This window comes from Myiozetetes cayanensis, unplaced genomic scaffold (assembly GCF_022539395.1).
Source record: "Myiozetetes cayanensis isolate MyiCay16 unplaced genomic scaffold, myiCay2020 scf4, whole genome shotgun sequence".
NCBI lineage: Eukaryota > Metazoa > Chordata > Aves > Passeriformes > Tyrannidae > Myiozetetes > Myiozetetes cayanensis.
In genome coordinates, this window is record NW_026087631.1 from 63700766 (window position 1) to 63728399 (window position 27634).

The 27634-nt window shown below is 41.4% G+C and overlaps 1 protein-coding gene across 1 annotated transcript in view; it reads right to left on the minus strand.

Annotated features, from left to right (window-relative positions):
* Positions 1-9762: 9762 nt before the first annotated feature.
* The window catches only part of LOC126647550 (protein unc-13 homolog B-like), a gene marked incomplete at its 3' end in the record, with an annotated part of 67247 nt that continues 49375 nt past the window's right edge, over positions 9763-27634 (minus strand). Inside the window, exons 8-9 of the mRNA XM_050329851.1 lie at positions 14356-14578; positions 9763-9889 (exon numbers count right to left, since the gene is read on the minus strand). Of these exons, the coding sequence (XP_050185808.1) occupies positions 9763-9889; positions 14356-14578 (350 nt within the window). The remainder of the gene's footprint in view (positions 9890-14355; positions 14579-27634) is intronic.

Sequence of the window (27634 nt, forward strand, 5' to 3'; positions counted from 1 at the left end):
TTGTTTTATATAAAGAAACCAGTGCCACAGGGGTGTGATCTCTGTAATTGAAGACACCACTTTCAGGACTGAATTCCTAGAATCCTCAAACAAAATGCAGCAGATGGAAATTTTTCATGCAGTCAGGAAAACTATGGCCAAGAATTAAACAGCACTCATGTTTCTCTCTTGTAGTCTTAGGAGAATTCGAAGCCAGATAGGATATTTATGAGTGCAGAATTGCAACTGCATGATCAGAGGAACAAGTGTCCTTTATGTTACACAGAAATATTTAAGTTTAGTGAGTCTCTGTTTTGTTTTTTGAAGGTGTAACTTAGCACATGCAGAGGACTTAATACAGCCTCATGAAATACTGATACCTTCCTCAAGTGGTTTTCATAACTGCATGAAATAACCTTCTCACAGATTTTAGGAAAAGCAAGCATTAGAATACCTTCACTGATACCTTTGATAATGTTTTAATATATTCAGTGATATGAAATGAACCTAAGTAGTTCTATAATGCATCATCAGTAAGTTAAATTTCTCTCTAAAAGTCTTTAATCTTGCATTTTGAAAACAAAATGCTCCTTCTTACCAATACATTCTACCCACTGCTAATTTTTTCTTGGCAAATACAATATTATTATCACTAAACAGGGAAGCAAAGTGAATCATATGCAGCAGAATTAACACACAAATACTTCTGAGAGGCTACTGAAATTAGTGCTAAAAGCATTTCATTCAGTGGCACACGGTATAAGAACACGGGAAATTCAATTACACTTATAGAAGTAGAGTGGAAAAAGGTGAGAAAATGGTCTAAAGGCTTGCACATAACTAGTAACTGTAGTTTACTGTATCCTCTGTGACAAACGTTGACAACAGATAGGGAATGGGACTGAGCTACAAACATCAGACACCAAGGCCATTATCTACTGCTGCAGTATTGCATTATAAATGGTCAAAGCCCATTTATTATGCCTCATTTGTAACTAGCCTTTTCTCATTCTGGTGTTCCACGCTCTGCAGATCTGCAGCCAGTGTGTCAGGATGAAGCACTGCTTCACTGGGAGCAGATTCAAGCTCAGTTTCTCCCATCTCAGGCTTCCCTGTCACATGCTCTTCTGCCTGATCTTCTTTCCGCAGTTCACCTGAAATCACGTTCTGCTGATCTTCTAACTCTTTATCAAACTTCTCTCCCAGCTCTTTGTTGGATGTATCATCAACAGTGCTTGCACCAGATGGCTCTTCAGAAAGTTCATTGTCTACAGTGTCAGGCTGCTTTGAAGACAACTTTACTTCTATATTTGCATCAGTCAGTTGATCTGAAACTGCAGATTTTGAGTTTTCCTCTGAACTGACTGTTCCTAACACCTTGTCATCTGGTTTTGACAAAGCCTGTGGTGGCACATTTGGTTCCTTTTTGGCAGAGGTCTCCCTGATGTCTTTTTGCCAGGGAAAGGAGAAATCTAGCTTTTTCCCAAATACTGCTCCTTGGGCACTCTCTGGTTTACTCACCTTCTCTTCACTACCTCCTTCAAAGAGAGACGAAGAAAGTTTCTTAAAACTGGACATGAGGCCCTGATCTGTTCCTGCTTTATTAACAGAAGGTGGCTGCTGAGAGAAGAATGACCCAAATGGCTTTCCACTATCAGAAGATGACATAAAGCTGAATTTTGGCAAACTGGGTATGTTTGGTATCTCAAAGACATTTTTACTACTGTTTGTGTCTTCTGGAGGGACATTATTAGTTTTACCCTGTTTCTTCAAGTCAGATTTGGAAGCAATCCCTTCTGCAGGCACTTCATCAATTGCTACATTTTTCTCCTCTTTGGTAGTTTGCTGTTCTACCTCACCTGTTTTATCTTCATTTGGCTGAAGCAGATGAACACTGGGCTCATCAGCTGGAGCTGTGGGTTCTCTATCATTGCTACTGATCAAGCCCTCCTGATCAATACCAGCATTGGCCTGATCCCCTGTAACAGCAGCCTCTGATTCAAGTGTAGCACTCTTGTCTAACTGGGAAAGGTTTGTGTCTGCCCCACTAGTTGGGGCTTCCATTTCCAGAGCGGGCTCATTAGAAGAGCCAGAGGGAAGGACATCAATGACTGCCTTGTCTGCAGGAGCAGCTTGTTCCTCTGCTACATGTGAAGACCCTATATCTAGTTGGGAAGTATGTGCATCAGTCTGGTCAGTGGCCTCAGCCTGCACTGTATCAGCTGCATCCCTGAGATCAGACTGGTATGGCTGAGTATCTACCACCTCAGAGGGTTGTGCTTCATTATCGAGCTGCAGAACCTCAGGGGTTTGTTCCTCACTAGACACTCCCATTTCTGGCATGATCCTCAAAGCTTCCTCTTTACAGGTTTCCGAGTTCTGTTTTTCCTCAGTTGCTGTTTTCATAGGAGACTCTTTTGTGGAATTCTCTTCTGCTGAAACAGGTAATACGTCTTTCTTCATGGAGCTTGAGACATCTCTTTTAGACTCTGTGGTTGCAGCTGTATTTTCTGTCTCCTTAGACTCTTTTGCTGGAACAGACCCAGTGACATCTTTCACACTACTGCTTTGAGGTTTAGGGGTGGATTTTGGAGGCATCTCTTTTGGAGGTTCTTTTGGAGATTCTTTTGGACCTTTGAAAATGCCAAAGAGATCGTTTGTGAAAGCTGGTGCTGGGGCACTTGGGAGGGAGGAGAAACCAAAGAAAGAGGAGCTTCTCTTCTGTGCAGGAGGAGGTGCAGTAGCTTGAGGTTGTGAAAAGAAACCAGAAAATGTTTTAGGTGGTTTCATTTTTGTCATGAAACTTGAAAACATTTCAACTGAAGAATCCAGAACCGATTTATCACTCTCAGGTTCCTTAGGTTTGTTTTGAAAATTAGACGCCTCTGGCATTTTAGGAGGAGTTTGTGGCTCTTGTGCCTGTTTTAACCTGTCACCAAGAGTTTGTTCAGGTACTTTATGTTCTGGCTCTTGTGCCTGTTTAAAATTGTCTCCAAGAGTTTGTTCAGTTACTTTATGTTCTGGCTCTTGTGCCTGTTTTAACCTGTCACCAAGAGTTTGTTCAGGTACTTTATGTTCTGGCTCTTGTGCCTGTTTTAAATTGTCTCCAAGAGTTTGTTCAGTTACTTTATGTTCTGGCAACTCATGCTGTACACAGACTTCTTCAGAGACCACTTCATCTTTTATGTCCCTTGTACTATTTAAGTCTTTTAGACCCTGTGAATCCATCTTATCACCTGAGGCCACGTTATTATCCATCTTTTCAGAAGTTTGCTCTTTTGAAGAATAAGGCTCTTCTTTATCAATAGTAAATTCAGGAGTGTCCATTTTTTCTGTATTACCCAAAGCATCTTCTTCTGCCCCTAGGGAAATAGTCTGTTGGTCCTGAGAACCCTCCTGCACACTGGGAGTTTGAAGGCAAGGATCAGAAGCAGCTGAATTGGTTACTGCAGTGTCATCAGTCTGTGGGAGCTTTTCTAAGTCACTCCCTTCAGCTACTGGAGCAGTACTTTCTACATTTTCCACATTTTCCACTCCCAGCATTTCTGACTTATTTTTTGGGATGCTGAGGTCCTTAGACATTTGTTTGCCAGTCACTGCTGCAATAATATCATCAACTTCTTTTTTGTCTGCATCTTGTTTCCTGGTAGAACTGCTGCTTTTGACACCAGAGTCAGTGGAAACACTTTGCTTCACATGTGGCTTAGAGTCCACTAGTTTAGCTGGTTTTGTATTATTTTCCTGTCTCTGAGCAGTTGGTGGCTTAGAGCTCACTGGTTTAGCTGGTTTTGTGTTATTCTCCTGTCCTGGAGCAGTCTGTGGCTTTTCATCCAAAAATGACGTCAAATTGAAGAAGCTAAAGCTAGTGCTTCTTTGAGGCGTGCTCTTCTCAGCAGGTGGACCACTGGAGAAGAAGGAGGGCAGATGAAACAGCCCCTCTGTTTCTTGTTGCTTCCCGCCAGCAGGAGCAGCAGCAGGCGCTGAAGGCTTTGGTTCATCCGACCCAGTGAAGAAGGAGAATATGCTCTTACTGGCTGGCTGTGATTTTGGAGCAGTGATGTCAGAAAAGCTGAATGGCAAACCGAAACCCGACTCTTTAGGTCTCTGGTCTGGCTTTGGTTTGGTCCGATTAGCTGTGTCTCCTAAGCGATCTCCTGCTTGTTGCTTTGGTGTAACTGTGGGTGTGCTGCTTTGCTGCACAGCTGACTGACTCATTTGGCTTATTCTGGGACCTACACCCATTGGCTTCTGTGAAGCATTTCCAGAAGGCACTTTTTGATTCTCAGGAGGCCCCTCCACAGCTCTTCTGCTTTGTTGTTCCATTTGCACCCCAGGGCTAGGAGAGACCTGCCTGTCCATGACTGCTGTTCTCACCTCTTCCTTAGGGGTGGAGGACAGACATGGCATACTGGCACTCTGAAGACCCCCAGACTTCTCAGTTTTTTGTCTCGGTTCAGCTACAGTTCTGCTATTGGCTTTTGGAAGAGTTGTAGTGCTTGAGGGTGGTTGCGAAGACACAGGCTCCACTTTGAAGAGATCTCCGATGGATCCAAACAATGATGAGATGCCAGAGGTTTCCTTCTGTTCTGGCTGTTTCACCTCTTCTGGTTTATCACTTTGACTTTTCTTCAAATCTGGTGATGGCTGCGGTGCTTTGTTCACTTGTGTTTTAAAGAAATCAAAAAACCCAGAAGCTTGGGGTTTGTTGGCTGTTGAGCTAGCCGGAGAATCTTCTCCAAGACTGAACAACTTCAGAGCACTTTTAAATAATGTCTCCTCAGGCTCAGTGGCTGGTTGGCTCTGATTTGGCTGTGACTGAGTAGGTTCACTAATGTTTGCGTGCCTTTCAAGATGTCTGGAAGCTGGTGTTGTTTTGACAGCTCTCTCTTCTCGTATGGGCCTGCTGTCCGGAGCAGTCTGGCTCAGGATAGAGGGAGATCTTGTTAATCCTGGTTTTTTAACACGGATGTTTTCCGTTTGATTTAATTCTGGCTTTTCCTTTCTAGCAGCCTCCAAATTAAGTTCTGATGAAGTATTCCTTCTCGGTTCTGATGTAACAGGAAACTTCTGCCCTGCCTGTGCCTCATCCAATTTTCTATTTGGTGTAAGTGCTAAAACATCAGTTTTATTTTCAGATGATATTGATTGTGTGTCTGTTCTCTTCAAGGCAGAATCTTCTGATGTCTCAGAGCCAGGGCCTGAAGACTTTCCAATTAGTCCACCCAAAGCAGAAAATAAAGAGCTAACTTTGTTCACTGGTGTTTTCTTATCTTCCTCTGTCTTTTTTGTTTCTGTTGCTCTTTCAGTAGATGCTACAGTTTCCTCAGTTTTAGGAGCAGACTGAAACAGTTGGAAACCAAAGAATCCTGATGACCCACTCCCAGAAGTTGTCACAGGGACAGCCTTCTCAACTTCCTTGGTGTGGACTTCCTTACTCAGGGATTTATTGAAAGCTGCTCTGGAATGTGTTCTGAGATCAAGGGTTAATGGAGGTTCCTCTGAATGATAGGGAGTTTCCTTCTCAGGCCTAAAATCTACTTTGAGTTTTTGAAGCTTATAACCTGAGAAGTCTAATGGTTGCTCTCTCTGATAATAAATAGACTCCTCAAACATTTGTGAAAAAGTTTCCAAATTCATGTTCATTAGCTGATCACTCCTCTGCAGAGCTACTGACAAATCCAGGGGTTTATTTGTTGTATAATCATCTAGAGACTCTTCTTCAGCAAACCAAAACAGCTCATCTTCACTGCCAAGAGGGACTTTAAAACCACAAACAGCAATAGTGTTGTCTTCTAGCACAGCTCTTGGAATGGAATCCATCTGAAAGTTATAATCCCAGCAGTCTGGGTAAGAATAAGTTTCAGGAGCACACACATAGACATACTGTCCAGTGGGATCAGTGAGCAGTGAATACACATACTGGCTATCACTGTACATGTAGTATCCACAATCACCATCTTCTGATGGCCACCATATGCCCTGCTCAAGCATCATTATCCACTCCTGATACTCCCGGCTATAGGAGGAGTACATGAAGCTCTCATCCATACTTGAAGTGTCTTGGTCAATTAGTGTCCACATCGTTCCGTCACAGCCAGAGGAGTAGCTTAAATCCATGGGCAGCTCCTCAAATGAGTAACTGCCATCTCTTTCAAAGGGTGGAAAGTTACTATAACCTTCATTCACAGAATTAGCAGCCCATGCATCATTTTCTTCTGAACAAACGTCTTGAAACATTAACTGGTCAAATGACTCATACGACATTGCACTTAAATCTAAACTCTGTCCATCAAAATTGGCATTAGTCTGCCAATCCATCACATTTGCATTCCCATCCTTTTTACACAGATTCACTACCATATCATTTTCAGGCCAGTCCAGGAACTGAGGGGGCAGAACAGAGTTCTGGTTTAACACGTAGTAAACTGGAACTGCTATTCCATGAGTGTCAGCCAGTTCCCCCATTTCATATTCCCATTCAAAGCCAGAATGGTTTCTTGTTTCCTGATAAGCTGAGTATTGATCCATAGGGTTATAGCTTTTGTTAGTCAAATTGAGAAATTCATTTGATCCTTTGTTTAAAGGAGTTGGAATAACTCTAGATTCTGCATCCTGATGAGGAATATGCCTACTATTTTTAGGCTTTCCAGATAAGTCCTGTACCTTGTCTTGCACATTTAGAGCTTCAGGTTGCACAGGCTGCCTGGAGTGGGGAACATGTGGCTCAGTTGTTTTATTTACTTTTGCACTGGACAGGCGATCAGTAGTTTTGGAAGGTTCCACTGTTTTCACATTATCTTGTTTCTCCTTTGGTTTAGGCAGGAGATTTTTTAAGAAACTGGAAGCTTCCTGCCTTTCTCCAGTGCTGCCTTGAGTGTCAGAAGCCATTCCTGAGTTGCTGGGTTTTGTCTCCAAGCTAGAATCCTCACCTTTATCAAAGAGCTTCATGAAGCCCAGAGAGTTTGTTTTCAGCTTTTCTTGCTTAGATTCAGACAAGTTTTCATTTGAAGCTAACTTAAATAAGCCAGAAAATAATCCAGGAGAAGTGCTTTTCTGGCCATCACCCTCACTTTTAGCAGTTAGGTCTTGGTTATGCGCTGTGTTTTCATTGGAAGAAATGCGAAGAAACCCAGAAAGAAAACCTGGTGTGTGCTTCTTCTCCATGTCATCTGCATTTGCAGCTTCTGGCCCTTTGGCTGAAGAGGTGGATTCAACTGAGCTATTGTTTAGTCCTTCCCTCGTAAGCCCTCCTTTTACATTTCTAGGTTCTTCCTGAGCACTCTTAGTTCTCTGTTGCTCTTCTGCAGCCTTAATGGTAGCAGAGGCACTCTCTTGATGCTTTTCTCTGTTTACTTGGCCATCAGATAGCTTTTCTTTATTTGTGGTTTTTCTCTGGAAAAGTTCCTCCTTTTGGTCTGATAAATTTGGAACTGAGCTAGATTTTAATGAAATGGCATTTTCTGAATTCCTGTTTCTGTCTCCAGGTAAAGAATTGCTGCTAGAACTCTGGTCACTTCTTTGGTCCTTTGTAGGTGGAAGATTTTCGGCAGAAGAAAATTTAAATAACGAAGGAATAAAGCCTCCCCTCTCATTCTTCTGTTCCTGCTTTGCTGAAAAACCCAGACCACTGAAGAAAGGAAGCTTCCCAGTTAAAGGAAATGAGTGCTCTTCCTTTGATGAGCTATTTTGTCTTATATCCTCCTCGGACTTATGGCCTTTAAAATGCTCAGGTGTACTTTCTTTCTGCCCTTGTTCAGCAGAAGGAAGCAACAACTGACTGAAAGACTTCTTGAGTGGACTGAAAAAGCTTTCAGATGCTGTACCCTGACCTTGAGGTTGTGAATTAGGCTCCACATTACCTCTGTTTTGCTTGTTTCCTAGTCCATGACCTGCAGTATGCTGATCTCCTGAGTGATTTGCAGGAGGCTGCTCCCTGGCAGTCGGTGCACCCTCTTTCACAGTGGCAGCTGGTTGGTTTGTAACAGGATGCAAATCTGGTTGCTTCTGTGGCACATCCTGCTGCTTGGGAGCCAAGAGACCATCAAAATTGGCTTTCAGGCTGAAGGAACTGACTGAGTTTGTGAGCCTGCCAAAGATTGAAGACACAGAAGTGCTACTTGCGTTTACCTCTGCCTCACTTCCAGTCTCACTTTTCTGTACCTCCGGAACAATGCTGCTGGTCCTGGCTAATGTCTGTGCAGATGGTGTTTCACTCCTGTTGGCCTCATCAACTTTTACAGCCTGGCTGTCCTCCTTGGTGTGTTCTACCTTTATGACTTCTTGCTTTGGCACTTCCTTCTCAGAGAAGATCTTTAAAGGATTAAACATGCCTAGAACGGAATTCACAACCGAATGTTGGTTCTGCTGGCCGTCAGCAGCAGTTCCTTGTGACTCTTGGGGATGATGTGGTGCAGAAGCCTTACTGTCCACCTCAGTGGTTTCTGGCTTGTTGGAGTTTGTGTTCTGGGCTCTTTTATCCCCACTCACCGGGGATGGTAGCAAAGACTGAATGGAGAACTTGGTGTCAGCTTTATTATCTGCTGCCCCTCCAGAAGATGAACTCTCGCTTTTAGACTTATTAGAAAATACATTCAAGATTCCACCTTCTGATGAGTTTTTGTTTTCTGTATTCTCTGGGGTGGAAGAAACAAGCTTTTCAACAGATGCTGTGAGCTGCTTTGTGCTTGACCCTACCTTTTCTGTGAAAGAGCTGAACAGGGAATTTACTGTATTTTTCACACCTGACAAGTCTGGAAGAGATTCAGATTTGCCTTTGGTACTCTCCTCTGCAGCAGATTGTTTGGTCTCTTCAGACTTTTTAGCTTCTACTGAACTATCAGCATTACCCTGCTTCAGTGGCATGCTCTCAACATTTTTTTTGGTTTTTGGCAATGTACCAAATTTGCTGATTTCTTCCTCCTTTTCAGCCAAGTATTCTGAGACTGATTCTACCAGACACTGAAGTTCATCCATTGTGTCTATGTACTCCTCGCTGGGTTCTTCAACAGGAGACAGGGTCAAGTCTTGTATGCTATGAACACGCTTGCTTTCTTTAGTTTTATGTTTTTTATCAGAGCTAGCCTTTATATGGGAGCCCATATTTGTAGGGCCATTAACAGTTAAGTTTCTCAAATGGCTGATGTCAGAATCACACCATGTTTTTGAAAGTGTAGCCAGTTCCTCCATTTCATCATCTGAAACAGGTGAGTACTGGAACTCATCAGAAGCACTGCTGTCAAATTCCTCAAGGACATCCACAGGCACAAAAGCGTTCTCTGGCATTCCAACATGTTTCATGTCTTCAGTGTTACTGAGATGAAGTGAATCATCGCGATTCCTACCCTGCTTGCTGGGCAACTTGCCACTTTTAACCATTAACCCATTTTTGTATGGACGCAGGATTGGATAAGCAGGTAACCGTTCCTTACTTTCTGAGCTACTGTTATATTTTCCAGTTCTATCATATACTGGGAAATCATCAACTAGTTCAGAACTAGTTGCCACACCATTGAAATAAACTGTTTTCTCCCCAGGAAAATGCAGACCTCCATTACTTTGCAGGCTTATTTGTTCTCTCCCTCCAAAATTGTATCGCAGCTTCTTTTTCCTTCTTCTATCTATTGTATCATATTCCTCAGGATATCTGGGGACATCTACAGATGCTGACTCCACACACACACTTTGGCAGCACCTTGATCTTTCACAGTGACTGAAATTTTCTCGTTTTGAGTGAGTCTGCATCTTTTTAATGTTTTTCTCATGACAACTTCTATTTTTATGATTTTTTTCTAAGAATTCCTCTATTAGCAATTTTCCTAGCTCTTCATAGTTACTCTCCTGTTCTTCTTCTCCATCTTCAGAGTTAAATGGAATGATCCTGACTCTTTCATTTCTAGCTAGAGATCCTTGTCTAAGATGAGAAATAAAGAGGGTGGAAGGGAAAGAAAGAGAGGCAGCAAAAAAAAAACAGGAAGGGAAAAATAACAGTTTTAGAAAAAGCTCTAGAAAAGACAGAAAAAAAAGTAATGGCAAAACAGGCATTAAATAAAGGAAAATTAAAATCAGAAACATTCAGAAATAACAAAGTTGAAAACCTGCCAATCTACCACCATTACATTTCAATCAAATATTCAAAAAAAGCAGCATGGGTTGTGAGATTACACCATTATGGCTGCACAAAAATTAGAAGTGCCTGTTTGAAGGAGAACAGCTTTTTGTGATCAAGTGAGGGCACACAGCCTTGGCTGTACCAGTACTCTGCTGTTACTTTTTTAGGCATGCTGAAAAGAAGTCACTTATTGCAGTAACAGGACTACTTTGAGATACAGTGCCCACGCGCACCATACCACTATACTGTGCCTGCATTTTGGTCTCTTCATGCTGCAGACTTTTGTTTTAGCAGTATTCATAAAGCACGCAGGGACTTTGTGTCCCCCAGGGGTGGCTACAAAGCAGAGACTTCATGTAAAAACTCAGGGGTCACTGGACTCCAGGCAAGCGTGCAAACCGTGTACACCAGCAGCGTGAGGAGTTCCAGCTGCTCTACCACTCCTCTTCGCTGGGAAAGCTCTCACTGCAGCTACTGGCCTGGAGGGGCTCCTACCAACACAAAATTAGGATTCTCAGGGGTGTCACTGGATCAGAAGGCAAAACAAAACACTGGCACTGGGAACTAGCCCACTGCAAGCCTCAGATGCTTTTCAGGATCTGTACTTCCCCTCTGTAATGCACCTAAACAGATCCAGCAGCCTATACTTGCCCACTGTGGGAGAATGGATTGAAGTGGTGAAACAATTCTAAGCTTCTCAGAAACCCAAGTAAATGACCCTTGGGATTTTGGGATTAATTCCAAGCCCTTGGTCGGAAGGGTTATCTCAATTGTTCAACAGCCCCAAGGCTAGTAGCAAGAAAGCTTCCTCTTTATCTGAATCTCACAAGAACAGCTCCTGACAATCTACATAAAAAATAAAGAGGTTGAAAGCGGATATAAAAATATCAAAATAGTCATCTGAAGGATGCATTGTAGCTTTGTCTCACATCGTCCATTGTTGAGAACCAGGGAGCATGAGGACACATATGCCCTGACCCCATAAGAGCAGGGTAAGAGAAAGGAAAGGACAGAGGGCATCCAGGCATTTCATGGATACTGCTAATACAAGAGTCTTCACCATGAGAGTTGCATGGGGCAGCCCAGCATAGAATACCATCGGGATAGCCCTGAAAAAGAAACAGGTCATTGCATTTTCACTGCTGCTGGTTTAGTACTGCATTTCCACCAGTATTACCCAACTTACTCTGATTGGAATGATGCTCATTACTTTAAATGACTCCTGTTATAAACATTTAGTACACCTACTACACTTCTTGCTCACAATTGTAAGACAGTAATTGAAATAATTTTCTTTTAAAAGTTAGTGAAATTTAAAAGACTCCCAGGGCCACCATAATTACTGGATCAAGACCTTCCAAATCTCAGCTGAAAGCAATGGGAGCTACATGAATGCCTGAAGAGCCATTATCTGTAAATGCTGAACCAACAATAGGCTAATTTAGGCATAAAGGAAATTACTTTTCTTTGCAATTGTACTCCTTTTCCCATATGTGTTTTCCCTGTACTTCTACAAAGCATCCCTTTCACAAGAAATAAAGCAATGATGAGAAGTCCAACACATGAGAGGACAAAGACATGACACCATCAGCCCAGCACTTAATTACCACAGATCTGAAAGAGAGAGGAGGCAAACAGCAAACATCAGCTGAAATGTATCACAAGACCACTTCATAGCAGCAGCAACAGCAGGGTGGAGACAGGCACACAGGTGCAGAGAGGTCAACCCACCTATCCGACAGATCTAGAGAGCGCCTGCTCTCTAGCGAGCACTGGCAGCTTGTCATCTGACTACACTCAGATGTGGACTCTGGGTCAGTGCAGCCACTCACAGTGGAGTCTATGCTATCAAATCGCCTTGGCAGCGAAGAGAGCAAGAGCAGGGAGACATGGAGGACAAATGGTTATACAAAATGAACACTGCAAAGAAAAGTTAGTGCTTAAAAACACATAAATAAATAAAATCTGAGGGGAAGATATCTGCTATTCTGAAGCCAAACTGGCTGTTGGCAGCAAAACATTCTCCAAGGACAAATAAGAATATTGCTTATTGTCCCTAGGAAAGGGTGGAAGAAAATACATGTACTTCTATCAAAGGAGTATGATCACATGGAACAGCTAATAAAGAGAATCAGAACTTTTCCACCCAAACTCAAATGTTGTAAGAAAAAAACTCAGGTGTTAGGACAGTTTCAACGGAGGTATTTTGGCACTGACAACGTTCTGCCCAATTCAAGTCAGGTTCTAGCAGAACCTCATCTGGTTCCTCTGGGTCTGCCCAGGACAGCCTCCTACAAGCCATCATTTCCTCAGCAACCACCAATTGTCACAAACTGCAACCTGAAGTGTGTCAGGAACACTGATTTCATCAGGTGACTGCCTGGTCCACAGCACTAAGAGCTTCTAGGACCAAAACTCAAACACAGTTTGGTTTAGCAATACTCAGCTACAACTCTGTTTTGAAAATATTTAAGATCTACCCACGTGCTTCTTTTCAGCCAGCTCATTAGAAATACCTTTCTAGTAAGCATGAGAATCCCACATAGCTTCTTTGGAAAGCTTATTTGCATTTTTTAAGTTTTAAGATTAAATATGTAGCAAAAAATCTTGTTGAGCATGTGGAAAAGACACGTGGGAACAGGAAGGCTCAGAGGGAACCTATCAACATCCAGCCTTCCTGGACATAAAGTAATTTTAGACCTTAGCAGACCACAAAGCTCATTAAATTTTATCAGTCAAGATTGTTTCTCACCAATACTTCAGGAAATCAGAAAAAAAACCCCTAAAACCACAAATCCATGTTATAGCTTGGTATTCCGTAACAATTCATATCAAAAGTGCTTCTTTGGAAGGTCTTACAAACAAATTCATCTTTTAGATACAGTTAAAAGTTCACAAACACCCTGGCTCCAAGAAAGGCGAGCCATGAAAAACTACTTGTATTGTCAACACCACCCCAAGAAGTCACACAACTGCAAAAATACACAGCCACCACTGGCTTCCCCTGGCTGGGAGCCCAGTCCCACTGTTCAGTTTGGCTCTTCCATAAAGAGAATGCCTCAGCTCATCTACGCAGACTTTCATTAAGATCTTCAGCAATTTTACCACTGCAAACCAGCAGCACAGAATCACGTGGGAAGGGGAATAACTTGCTTATATAAGATATTTAATGGACTAGGAAAAGAGCACTAGGAATGTCATGTCACACTGCAGTGAACGCATTTTGTTGGCACATTTGCCTCGGTTCTTGAAATCTCAATAACACCGTTAAATGTTACCACTAAAACTCATCCTTTACCATTAATGACCGTATGTCAAGAAGAGCAAAATTTAGCCTCAGTCATACACCCATGAAGACAACTGAATTCAGGTTCAGGCTTCAGAAAACAAGAACATTCTTACCAAGGGAGATAAAGTAGAATGAATCAGTTATAATACATATAAAACTCTGCACATCTGTGATAGTCTTTAAGCAATTGCCTCTTCCCTCCACATCTAAGGCAGAAGCAGCAGCATAGCCTGTTCTACACACCCACTCTTACCAAGCTGACCAGCACTGTCCAAATTCTTCTGCTCTCTCCTTACACAGCCAGCTCTATTATCAACTTATTAATAGTTAATGCTGTAATGCTCAATACTTAAGTTAAAACGAGTTGTGAAACCACTGATTTATGGTCAAAAAGATAATTTAGATCAAGGTAACCATTTTTCATACAGCTTAATGTAAGCTAAAAGAGAAAGCACAGAATTCAACAGTGTTATATGATGACCAAAATAAACATCAACCAAAAAACCCCAACTAATTGGTTACAGACTTTCTTCTTGAATACGTTGTTTTGACAGAGTCGATAGAACCAGAGCTAATCCAGGACAGAAAATAAATCTGCTTGGGAAAGAAGCTCCCCTTAGGATAACTCTGCTAGGCTGTGTTTCACTAGCTTGGAAGGCACGCCCATGCAATGGTACCAGAACAATCAACTACTCAGTGCTCTGGCCTTCAAAAGGTAAGGGGAATGTACAGCCAAGAGTAAATGACCTCAAAGTTGAGCGTATCTTACAAAGGTAACTCCCTGAACTCCCAGATCTAGTGTAACACAGAGCCTCATGTGTTTTTCCCTGTTCACAGCACAGTCCCAACGCTAACAAAACACCCTCTTAACAGAAGATTTTTAAAGCCCTTTATCCACCCTCCCCTGCCAGCACAGCAGCTTCATGGCCTTGCTACAAAACAAGGGGAAAAGAAGAGCTACCCAGCAGACAGCACCCACCTGATGGCCACCTGCTCCCGATAATCCAGATCATAGTTTTGCAGGGAGTCAGCACAGGAATCCCGCAGGACCCCTTGCTGCTGCAGGCGCGAGGGTACCGTGAACTGGTGCACGGAGGCGTTGGGCTGGGCCGTGGTGTGGTACGGAGGGGGGATGCTGTTGCTGGTCTCACTGCGGTAGTCGCTGTCCCGGTCATCCACAGCACTGTCAGCGTCTTCAAAGGCTAAGAAACAAAACCAGTTAAGGCCACAGCTCCCTCAAGTCACCCTACCTGGGACAGAGAAGCCCATTTCGTTTTGAAAGAATGGCAAAAACCACTATTTCTTCTGCGGATGTGTCTCCGTCTGGTAGCTGGCTATAACCTCCAGCTCCATCAAGTATGCACCAAGGAATTGCAGTGATCAGGTCCATACCCTCCTTTCCCTCTTCCCATCATAGGAGTTTATTTCTCTGTAGTCATTACTAATAAGCAGATTAAGAATTTTTTAATCAGAACACACAAAGAAAAAGCCCCAGCATCTAAAATTTCAGGTACTTTGCTGCCGCCAAAATGAACCTTTAGATATTGGGACAAACAAACAAACAAAAAGAAACCAAACCAAAACAAAAACACACACAAAAACCCTCACACAAACAAACAAAAAAACCCATCAAAAACTCAAAACAAGAAACTAAGCAAAAAACCAAACCAAAAACCAAAAATAACAACAAAAACAAACAAACAAACAAACCAAACAAAAACCACCAACCAAACAATTCTTTATGGAAAGGAGCTCTTTTCCTGGAAACTTTTCAACATTTAATTAAAGCTGTAATACTGTCTCTTCTTCTCAGCATCCTTAACCAGAACTTTAGAGTTCTAGATGGGTTTTTCATGCCTTTTTTCCTCTCTTTTTTTTTGTAAAAGTATTAGTTTAATTTAAGAGAAACTAATGGAAACTACTCAGTAGGAAAATCAGAAGAACTGGGAGAGCAGTTCTGCTTATAAACATTTACACTACTTCTTATAGGGGGAAATTGCTACATTTAACACACAGAAGTAAATTAGCCTAAGCATAGTACTTAACACTAATAATAACCTTCACAAAGGAAAAGGCTCCTTTCCAATGAGTCCCTCTCCCTGCAGAAACACTTTAGCTTGTTAACCCTTCAGAAAAGGAGAATGCCAAGTTATAGTGAGGAAAGGTATCAAAAAATATGTAGCTGTGTATGGCTGTGCAGGATGCAAGGTTATCTTTGCAAGCTTAAAGTGAAATACACACACCATAAGGCAGTGGAGTGCACCATTAACATGCTTGAAACAAAAGAAAATAAGGATCAGCCATTATTCATTCTCTCTGCCAACAAAAGCCTGCCTAAAAAGGACAATCAAATTAAAGCCCTATCTGGAAAGATCTACACAGTCATTGACCATGACGCTAAAGGTGCTCTTTACAGGCCAGATCCTTAATAAAACCTACATTTAAGTGCTGAAATTCCAACCAGATGGAATGCAGCATCAGGGAACACCTTCTTCTTCCACTGATGCTTCCCACACCCCTATTTCAACTTCAGTTGTTTTAAAATTGAGGTAAAATTTGTTTTCAGTGATCTTTTCAGTTCCTTCACAACAAAGTAGTATTAGTGCCCTGAAGATAAACAGCAGAGTAGAAAAGAAGCCTAGCAGAAAACAAGTCTGCAAAATACGGGCCACTTGAAAAATCCCAGCTCTACCCTCCTAAGTAGAACCAATTCAATTTGATTGTCCACAGCGAAAATGAAGTTAAGCCTCCTGCTTTTTAGTAGTTTAAATGCTGCAGAGTTCTTGTCAATCTCTAGTCAATTGAATAGAAATGAATAGCAATCATATGCTGCTTTATTCAGCTTTATTAAAAGCAGTGTCCATCAATTTTACTACAGTTCAGTGCTTAGGAAAAACATTCAAGATTTACTACACAAAAGTGATTTTATATGCTAAAGTGCCAAACCCCTCTGAGGAGCACCAAATTTCCAGCCTGTGGAGCAAGGGCTGATCTGTTTGTCAATCACAAGGCACACACTGTCCTCAGAAGAATAACAAGCTATTACTCAGCTGAGCAATGTCATTGCTGAACACTTGAGCCATTACCATCTAATGCACAATAATTACTTTTACTGGGAAAGAAACACACTGCTCCAAAGAGCCTTTCAATGTCTCACTTTGCTGCTCAACTAATTTCTTCGTCCCATCAGATGTAGCTGTCATTCAAGCTAAAGCCTAAGTAACTCTGGTACCATGGAAAGTTCTTCAGCTGTGGCTGCTTAATCATCACGGCTCTTGTAGGGGCTGAAGGCAGCCTAACTGAGATACAGGTTTGGGAGCTGGGAAAAGTCACCAGATGAACACTTGAGGGATAAACAATTTAGCTGACCTTGAAAATATAGCAAAAAATACAAATCAAAAACCCCAGTGAATCCAGTAACTCACTAGTACTGGGCTAAGCTTAGTATCAGGGCATGCAAAACCTTAGACAGTTATGATTATCAGGAAGCAGGACACAATTTCTACAGGTAAGCAGCTCTGACCAGCTGACATGTTCAGAGATTTCCAAAGGAATCAGACTGTTGCAGAAGCGCCATCTGGATTTGTTAACCAGCCATCCCATCTCACCTCTGCACTATCAAATGAAGATTTCCCACATGGACCACAGTATCTCTAAGCAACCTCCAAAAATAGCTGATTAGTTTAAATGTTAATCATACATTTAAAGCATACATGTTTATAAAAGCTGGTGCCAGAATTTCTCACAGTTCTTATTGACGTTTAGCATGAGAAAGTCTCTTTGAGGTCATGACACGAAATGCCTCCCTGAGGCATGTTTAAAGGATGCAAGGCTCCATGAGACAGGAACATACTGTTTCTTTGATGCATGCACCATGAACCTAACAGAATCCATAGACGTTAACACCAGGCAGAAATTCTCAAGTGACTCATAAACAAGAGACAACTCAAAAAACTCTTGTTCATGCTGAACTGCAACTACCCTATGAGCAATCTCACTTTAATAAACAGAAGTGTTCTCAAATGAAGACATTGCTCAGCCTCATCAGAAGCATCAAAAACTGGCCCATATGTGGCATATAGCACACGTTACCTTTGCAAGAAAGTATTCTGTGAAATGCCAACATATAGGGATAATCCTGTTCATTAACATACTTGATGTTTAAATTTCAATTAAGCAAGAGACTGACAAAAACTTTCAGAAGCAGCTTTGGTGATGCAGTGCCCCTTCAAAAGGAGGCATTACAGTCCACGTTTCAGCAAAATATCCCTCACAACACACTTGTGATAAATTCAAGTACTATTTTCTTCGAACAGATGATAAAACAAGTCTTCCATAAGCAAAGATGTAGCTTAGCCTCAGTCTCTGAAGATCAGTTAAATTAATAACAAAATAACAAATAATAATAAAAAAATAACAAAAAAAGTCAGTAATTGTTATCACACTTTGAGAAATTTCACATACACCAAAGAGATCTCAAGGGACGAAAACTGTTTCTTTGTCACTGGACCCACTGCACAGAGAGCTGTGGGTGGGGCTGCAGGGGCAGGGCACAAGCATGCTGTTCATGTCTCATCATTGAATATTCATGCATATAGGCAGCATAAGAAGAAAACCCATTGGATAGTCACATCACACAGAAGGATTTTACAGAGTGTGGAAAATCAAGGAAAGGAGAGATACCTTCTCTCTGCCTGTTATTGCTCCCCCCAGCTCCTGCCTCTCAAAGTTATTACACTGCTGCAGGGTAGAACACACACAGTTTTTAACATATTGATCTCAAAACCACTTTGCACAGTCCTGCCATGTCATGTCAACCAGTCACCTTTAGCCTCTGGCAGCTTTCTTTAAATCAAGCTTCAGGACAGGAAGGAAAGCCCATAGAAAAATTATTACAGGTGGCTGGATGAATGCACTTGAAGAAGTGTTTTTGTTGGTTTAAGGTCCCAATGCACAGTGGGAACTCCTCTCAAAAGGTTGTATTAATTGCCTCCTGCTTTTCTAGCACAATGTGTCATCCATCAGCCACTGGCAGGTGAGGTCCAGTCCCCCAAACTTAGTTATTGTCCATAAACTTGAGCAAAATCTTGGACAAAAGCAAAATCCTCACTAGTTCTCCAAAAAAGCACTGAGCTATTCACAGCTTTTGCCTATTTCAATAATGGTAGAAGAGAATGAAGTGTACTACTACCTGAAGGAACTACGTCCAGTCCAAGTCAGCAGAGATCTCTGCCAGCTCCACACCAGGACCTTTGCAATTCACCTTCCCCACCCTTCATGCACTTAAACTGCTTTTCAGGATAGCTCCCCACAGCTTCATTCCTTAAGCCTCAGACCCCACTTCTCCATGATCTACCACACCATCAGTCACTCACGGCAACCATGGATACTTTCTAAAAACTTATGCTAACCAAAACACATACTAGCCTAAAGAGGACTATTGAAGTAAAAAGGAAGGAAAAAAAAAAGACACAAGGGCATTTTTTGAGGCCCTTCAATATCTCTCCATCCTAAAAGCACCTGGTTTGTGAGAAACACTTTAGGTGCAATTTTGCAGGTCATTAGTTCATTGCATTGCCCCTCGTCACTTAAAAATACATTAGAAATTTGCATAATTGTAAGATGGCAAGTTCACAATATTCAGTTTAAGAGCTTTCATAATCTTGTTTTTCCCACTTGAAAATACTCTGCTGCTGAAACACTCAACAGTCAAGAACCAAACTGACAGGCTGAAGTGCAAAGACTACCTTGAACATCTACCCTACTTCTTCAAGTCTTTCCCTTTCCTAAAATAAGACCAGGTTAGCAGCACTAGCTGTCCATTTCCTAAAGTGCCCCCAGCCCAACTAAGAAGGGTCTGGGCTACAACACTCCTGCTGCAAGAAGCTCCTACCAGGAAAAATCTTCCAGCTACCACCATGCTGTTTCTGCTGCTTCCTTCTCAGTAGCTGTTGAAAGTTTTCAGTTAGAATTGTATTTTTCATAGCATTGTCAAGACAATGGAGTTCACTTGGAAACACCATCAACACGGGCCCAGGCCTGCCTGTAAGCATGCTAACATGATTTCCAAGAGGATAGCACAGGAAGGATGAACGAGAGGGAGGAAGGGAACCTCATGAATACAAGTACCTTTTAAATCAAAAACACCACACACCAACACTCCAGATAAACAGGAGAAATACACTCTGCACAACCTTCCTAAACCTCTCACTGACCAAGGCCTAAGCACCCCACTTCCCTCCCAAATACCCCAAACTGGGAAATTAAATAAAGCTATTTAAGACACGAATCTTTGTTTTAGTAGTGTACAAAAGTTAATTAGTTACCTCTCAGTTATCCTACCACACCTCTGAGAATAACTCCAAACAGTTGAGACATTCAACACTGACAGCATGAGTATGTCAACACTGCTGATGCACAAGGACCTTATGGTTTGATCAAAGACAGGAGACCAAGGAGGACAAAAAACATTGTCAGAGGAGAAATGGGGAAATCAGTGGTAGAAGAAATCTAAAATGTAGAACAGATCCGTGTATGAAATGCATCTAACATTAGCTAGACATTAGACTCAGATGCAGTAAGACTATCCTCTCCAGATCCCACTGTGTCAAAAATGGAAAAGCACCAGGCAGAATCCCCTCCCTGCTGGATGCAGTCACAATAATCTTTCTTTACGTGCTCCCCTTGGCAACACCCTCATTCTTGGCTTTTATACAGAGAACAGACACCTTCATTTTAAGCCTGATGGATCAGTCTTTACAGGTGTTATGGGTTGCAGAAGGCACACACTGTATCTTGAGCAGAAGCCTTGCCTGTTGAGACCTGTAGGACTTTGAGAAAGTGAAGATGTTTCATGCACATCATCCGGAAAAATGAACAAAAATTTGGTAGCTGGTGCACAGCTTATCATACCTGTGGTCTTCACATGTAGCATTAGCTCCACAAATCACAGTCAGCTGCAGTATCTGAATTTTACCTGTCCCAGGCTGGCAAGCGTTAGTTAAAGCAAAGCCCTGCCACTTTTGCCATGATACTGTCTCACTAAGCTTGAATATGGCACAATACCTACAACCCTACTGGGTGTGCACCTGCCATTTCTGCTTTCGGATTTACTCCTATTAGTTGTATTTGTAAGATATTTCCACATATTTTCTCATCTTAGTAAAACAATCACTAGAGATTCCCTTGTGTTTTTCCATTATTTTAAACACTGATTTAGGCTTACATAGGTATGAAGACCAACACAAAAGACACACATAAGCAGAAAACTAGAATCAGCTTTACAGGAAAAGAGTAGTCCAGTTCTGCCATCATGTCCTCAAATTCCAGTAGAAGGCAAAAGCAAATAACTTAAAACATGAGCAAAAACAAAGCTAAAAAGTGAAAAAATGAACAGCCAACCATCCACACAAATATGAAGACTCAGTGAAAGTAAAAGAAAATACAATGGATCGGATTTTCTATATGCATGAATATTTCCACTTTTCCTCATTCTGGAGCATGCTGCATCACTATACAATCAGAAAGCTTGCAAGAAATCAAACTGTTACGTACTCAGCTGCTCTCCCCATCCGAAATAACTCCAGCTGCCTGCATGTAACACAAACAGCAGAAAAGAATAGGAATGGAAAAAGAAAGCTTAGAAAAACAAACCACAAGCATACTTTTCATGTATTTAAAATGCCTTATAGATCATGAGCTTGAACATGTAAGAGATTTATTTCTTTATAAATACAACATTATGTTGCAGCTTGCTCCTCATATCCATTTTGTTTGTAAGGTATCCTGAAGACTAAGATCATCTAGGAATTGCTACGCAATCATGCATTTATCAACACAAGTAGACAAAATACTTATCAATCAACACATTACCTAACAAGAGCAGTTAAACAGTTACTTCCCAGTGCACTCATTATCAGGATTACAGACAGAAGGTCCCAGAAAACAGAGTCCAGTTTAAAGCAGTGTCTGATTCCAGGCTGAACTCTGCAAGTCAAGTAGCAAAAGTTGCTTCTTGTTTCCATTTCTGCTCCCTTTCAAGAACGAAGTTAACTCAGTGGTGAGAGCACCACACCAGTAGTAATAGCATGAAAAACTGTGTGCATGTAACGTAGTGTCAAGCAAAGAATACTTTCTTAGGCAGATAAGCACACAGGTAAAAAATTTAAGAGCTCTCACAACGTTCTAGGGATGCAAATGGCCACAAGTTAATTCTGCAACAGTAAGCAAATCTCTCCCTGTTAAAATTGAAGGTGACAACAAATTCATGCTACAGCTGAACTGTAAATTGGTAAGGCAACCAAGTTATTACTTCTCAATATCCATGTTGTGACTCCAAGGTTATACTCAGTACAATGGAGGCAACAAACTAACACATACAACACTCAAAGCACTTCAGAAGCATGCACACAGCTCCAAGAAACACTTCAGATCCAGCATTTCTAGAAGACTGTGTAAAAAACACTTTAAAAAGTGACATTTACAGGAGTGTTGATGGGCCAAGTGCAGCAGACAATAAACAAATTCTTCACCTGCAGGAAGAGGACAAGCAAGAGCTTTCTCTCCTGGCTACCAGCCTCACCTCTACCTACCAGCCAGCTACACGTTACCAAGAGGGCGACAGCTCAGAGCATTAAACACATCCTTCACAGTGCGCTCATTAACAAGAGTAACAAAGTCAGAATGGGTGAGTTCTTGCTTTTAGCTAAAATTGCAAAAAACAGTTCTGGAAAGAAAAGTATCTTTATCCCAAAAAAATCCCCACCAAACTAGTGCTTAAGTAAACAATAACTAGTCCTGACGAGTAACTTGGCTTCCCAAGAGTTTAGTCTCTATGCACATGTACTACAGAGAGGCTCTTTGTTGTTACTTCAAGTCTACAGGGAAAGAAAAGGTGGGCAGGAAAAAGAAAAACAGGTAGAGATGTGAAATATCCCAAGAAAAGAAAAAGGCAAATCAGGGTTTCACCCTCTGTCCCTGAGAAAGAATGGTTCATCAGAGCTACAACTAGACAGACTGCTCCTTTCTCAGAAATAAAAGGTGTACAAAGCAATGCAGTTCCTTAGATACACATCAGTACTTCAAGGTCCCTGGACTAGGCTCTGACACATGTGTGGTGCTTTGCACAGGCGCAAGCATTGCTCAGCTTTAAGTGACACTTTTATTACCTGCTAGAGCTTCAAAAGCAGGTCACTGCCTTCTGGCTCCTACAAGAGGAGTTAGAGGAAAAAAAACCAAACAACACATGCATGTTTGCTTTGGTCAATACAGGAAGCAGACCTGACCAAGTGGAACAAATTCGATGATATTTTTTATCATACTGATTTAGAAAGGACCACATATTAAACTGGTATAATGTTCAATAAATGCGGTTTCCATGGAGTATAAAAGGGTTATTCCTCTCCTGTCCACAGAAGTTTTTGTTCAAAGAACTTAACAAGTGAGCAAAAGCAAAGTCCATCGAGTTGAGCACCAGCAGCCTACAGCCTGTGACAAGACAAATGCCACATCTCTGGTCCACAGCAGCAAGTGTGACAAGTCACCACTTGGACAATGTGCCAGTGCCAGCTGTGCTGGCAAGATGAAGATGTATCCAAATGCATCAGAAACCTGCCAGGATCCACCTGACAGTTACACACAGGGCTATCATCTCAAACTTGTTTTTCACTGCAACCAAAATCCACTGATTGCCTAAATATCAGCTTTGACAGAGGTCTGAGTGTATTTCAGGGGGAAAAGAGCGGAGAATGAGGAATACACAACCAAGCTGCCAAAAAAATCAAAAACAAAAACAAAAGACATCCAACAAAGAGAGATGAGAAGGGAAGAAAACCAGTAGAAAGGGTATGGAAACCAGAGGGAGGAAGATCAGAAGCAATAGGGAAAGAGTTGAGAAAAACAAGAAAGACGTTGACAGAAATCTGCACTGAGTTTTAATTTGCTGTAATCAATAGTTCCCATTAAAGACAAGACAATTTCCTATTAATGTATAAGTCAAACAGTATCTTTTGTGTATCTTATTCCTGAAAATCTCAAACCACTAACACATACAATAGCAACTCCAGCACATCCTTCCATCAAAAAGTCTGTATCTCAGGTGAACAGTAAGAGACAGGGGAGGAACATTCAGACATCTAGATCAATACTAAAGATCCAGAAAAACTCTGTTGTGAGAGAACATTATTACAGTCAGGCTACTTATTAGTGAAACCCACGTAGTTATTCACAAGTGAATGCACATGTAACATACCAAAGAAACTGGAGAAGAAATAGCAGAATTTCCCAAACAGGTATGCAGATCAGAAAAACCACAGAGGAAATGGAGCTTACCTGTCCTGCAACTTTCACAAAGACAAAACACCCAGATTGACAGCCTCTGCACAAACCACTGTAATCAATCTGTGTGGAGGGAATGAGTGGCTCTTCAAGGGAAAACGGAAAGCCTGATCCCTGAAACCAGATCAGACTGTTCCTAGCCCTTATTTCCTGGACAGTAAAAGGTCTGATGGCAAAAACCAATGACGAAAGTCATTGTTTAAAACTGGAACAATGAGAAAACCACCAAGTGCTAAAAACAAGCCTTGTGGATATATGGTCTGTCCTTGGAGGAGAAACATTAGCACCTCACACAGACAAAGGGTCCTCAAACTGACAGTGATAACCCTGAGCCAGCTCACTGCTGCCCACCTGGCCACCTCACTGCTACCAAGTTCCTTATGAACAGCATGAAAACCCCACAAACTTTCCATGCCCAAACAGCAGCCGATGCCAAGCGAAGAGTGGCTGCCATGAGACACTAGCTCCTTAATCTGCAGGTTTCACACTGAGAAGTTGTGTCTTGGCTAACCAGGGTGTGCTACAACTAGAGAATGATTGGAAGACAATACTGCAGAAGCAAAAGAAAGAGATGCAGTAAGAGAGAGTAAGGCAGAAGTTCAAAACTCTGCTTTTGTTTGTTTTTACTAACACCCACTTCACTTCAGTGTCTAACATTTTGGAAAAAAAGATGAATTTATTAAAGATTCAACACATATGCTGCTTCATTTAAGATTCAGGAGCTAACAGTATATATCTCAGTCCTTCAGCATAATCGCAGAAGACCTGGGCTGACAGTCTTGATATTTTGAAGGTTAATGAAAACAGAATTTCCTTTTAGCCTTTTCAAGTTGTTTTTCTGCTTCATAAAAATAACATGCATAACCTCAATTTGTTAAGAAAAATCCCTTCCAGATCACCTTCGGGAAAAAATTTAAACCCATACTAACTTGAATTAAAAACACCAAGAAGTCCGGACAGATAAAAATTGGAAATTTATAATTCTAAAAACATACAACAACATTCACTAACACTAGAATAGATGACAACCAGTAACCAGTCAGACTGGTTACTCCATGTGCTCTTAAATACCAACAGTGTGTGTCTCGGTTATCACATTATTTTGTATTCATAAGTTTCAGTACTCAAAAAATGAGGTTTCATATAAACCTCCAATTAAGGACTAAGCAATGCCAGCAGCCTGGTGCCTTGGAAGCTACAACATTTTTGTCATTAACACATTTTATAAAGCACATCTAAGTTCCCACAGTTAGCTGAACATAACATATGCTTGTTCTGTGTCTCAGTTATGCAACTATTCAAGGAGGAACTCCTCCTCCCCACTTCACACTGTCAAGTCTGGATCAGCAGGGACACTGTAGAAAAGCAGAATATTCCAAGTTCTTAATGCAGTCTAATTTGACTGCTTATGTGCCATTTTGTTTCATTGCTGTTTACAAGTCTCTAAGAGTGGCTGGGATCTACTATTCTTGTCAGAACATTATCATTTACTGCTGTCCACTGCTTACAGTCATGCTGGTGAATTATCTAATCACCCTGTTGTATCCCATGCTGAGCACAGACAGAAATCATCTAAATAAGCTCAGGACATTACACCATATTTGGTGGTAATAACATACTGTTTGTAGAATACAAACAGAGCTGGGAAAGCCCTGCTCAGTTCTTTTTTCTAGGTTTAATAAATCTCTTTTTCCCCTGGCTAATTCCCTCAACATAGTGTTGAGGGAATCTTGCACAGATCTCAGATTCCACAGAAATCCACATTCTTTTAGTGTTCAATGCAATTCCTAACACTAAACAGGTGGTATTTTAGTGGAATGAGCTTCTAAAATATACTGAATAGGTTTTTAGAAGGAAGCCAAGTTTTCAGTATGCAGGATGACCAAGAGGGTTTCATAACAAGTAGCACTATTTCCAGTGCAGTTTTGGAACACCACAGATGAGGGCTATGGCCTTTGCACAAAAGGAGACAAGAAAGCACATGAGGGAAATGAGTTAAAAGGAGCTGACAGAGACAAGGACAGGCACTAGAGTGTGACATTGGAGTACTTCTCCCCCCTTCCTCCCTCTGTTTCACCACATTCAGCTTATGCTGAGATTTTGGAGTATTTTATTTCACTAAATGAAAGGGTCCTTCTGGCAACCTTTACTATGGCTAAAGAAAATCAGATTGAGAGCTGAGAATTTAAGTCAGGCTGGGATCACCACCTTAGCGTACCCACTTAGCTACTACAAGCTTGTGCAACTGATTAATAACCACAGCAAAAGAATCAGGCAGAGCTCCACATAGTTTTGTTTACAATGGAAAAACTGTAACATTTCTATCACTGCACTGATACCTAACAGAGCTGTCTTGTCTTAAAAATTTTACGCAGACTAAGAGATGGACACACAAGTACTGGCAAAAGATTTATATACTCATCAAGAGATACAATTTTGGAACATAGTGGATCACTTAACATTATATATATATGCATAATAGCAAAGAGGAATATAATGTTCTACAGCAGCTGGGATACAAGACTCAGTGCCTTTTTTCCTTCTGATTTTCAATCTTGGACTTTGAGTACAAGCCTTGTTGCTCAAGGACGCACACTTATGGCTAGTGCATAAAATTGGGCAATAATTTTTCTTATCAGTTTAAAACCTTTAATCTAATTTTTAAAAAGTTTATATTCCACTGTGGTAGCAAAATTCAAATTAATTTCCTCCTATTGCTATGACTTTAAAGGATGACTAATAAAGTTTTAAAGTCCTTAAAAAAATCCCCACCAAAAAAAAAAAGGCAGCTTTTCAGCTCTTCAGCACTAGACAAATTATTAAAGTTAGAGAGTTTATCTGAGCATTTGCATTCTTTGATCACTGCTTACAGAGACACACATCAGTATTAGCAATGTTCGGCATTTCAGTAGGAGCTTTACATTTGGGGTTTATTTAAAAGTCAAAGTTTTATGTCCTTGTCACCACTTTCAGAATACAGGCCGTATTCTAGGAAAACAACAACTAAAAACAGGTATATTTAGGGGATCAGCAACAAAAACAAAGCCCTAGAGTTTTCTGGAGTTCAGTAGTAAGTCAAACTTTGGTACTGTATAATCTCCTCATATAGCCAGTATTTTTATTTTTAAATTCCATTTGCCAAGTACTTTTCCTTAGACATATCCAGTCCTGAAGTAGCATTTTTACCCTAAAACTGCAAACGGGCATGTTGCAGTAAGACCTTGAATCTGTGTTCCTTTTAGCAGACCTATCATGCCTTTAGCCAGCCCTGGGAGTGAGTACTGCAAAGCCACAAGAAAACAAGTTTCCCAGAGGGGATTCATCCTAAACAAAGAGGAATGGGAGCTGCCAGTCACTCAGAAGCAGAGAGGCCAAAGAACTCGCTTTCCTAGCCCATCAGCAAATGACCACAAAACAGCTCACACAATGGTTTCCCTTGTAGAGACTAAAGCAGTTTTTTCTCGGCCTAGCCACTTATGAATACTGTTTTGAATTACACTAAACATTTTTCGAGGACTGTTTTAACTGCACTGTGGCCAGAAGTTCTACCCTTACTGGAGCACAGCTTTTCAATGACTGCAACACAATCTCTACCATCACCTACCCTTGAGAAGAGTAAAATAATGATTGACTACTTCTTCACCCTTCCCAAACCAGCCTGGTCTAGAGATGCCATAGGTGTCTGCTTACCTCTGTTGTTTAGGTGTAGAATCAGGCTGGTAACCATTTAAAAAAACAAAAAGGGAAGAATCTAGATGTATAGCCCATACCTCTACAGCAAGAAGGGCTGTGGGGCTGTGTCACCTCCCAGCAATCTCAGACAACTGTGCTGCCTGACCCTCCACTATCACAGATCACACATCTCTATGAACAATCAAAAGGGTCAAGCTGTGGCCTGCTTAAAAGTGTTTTGATTCTGCCCA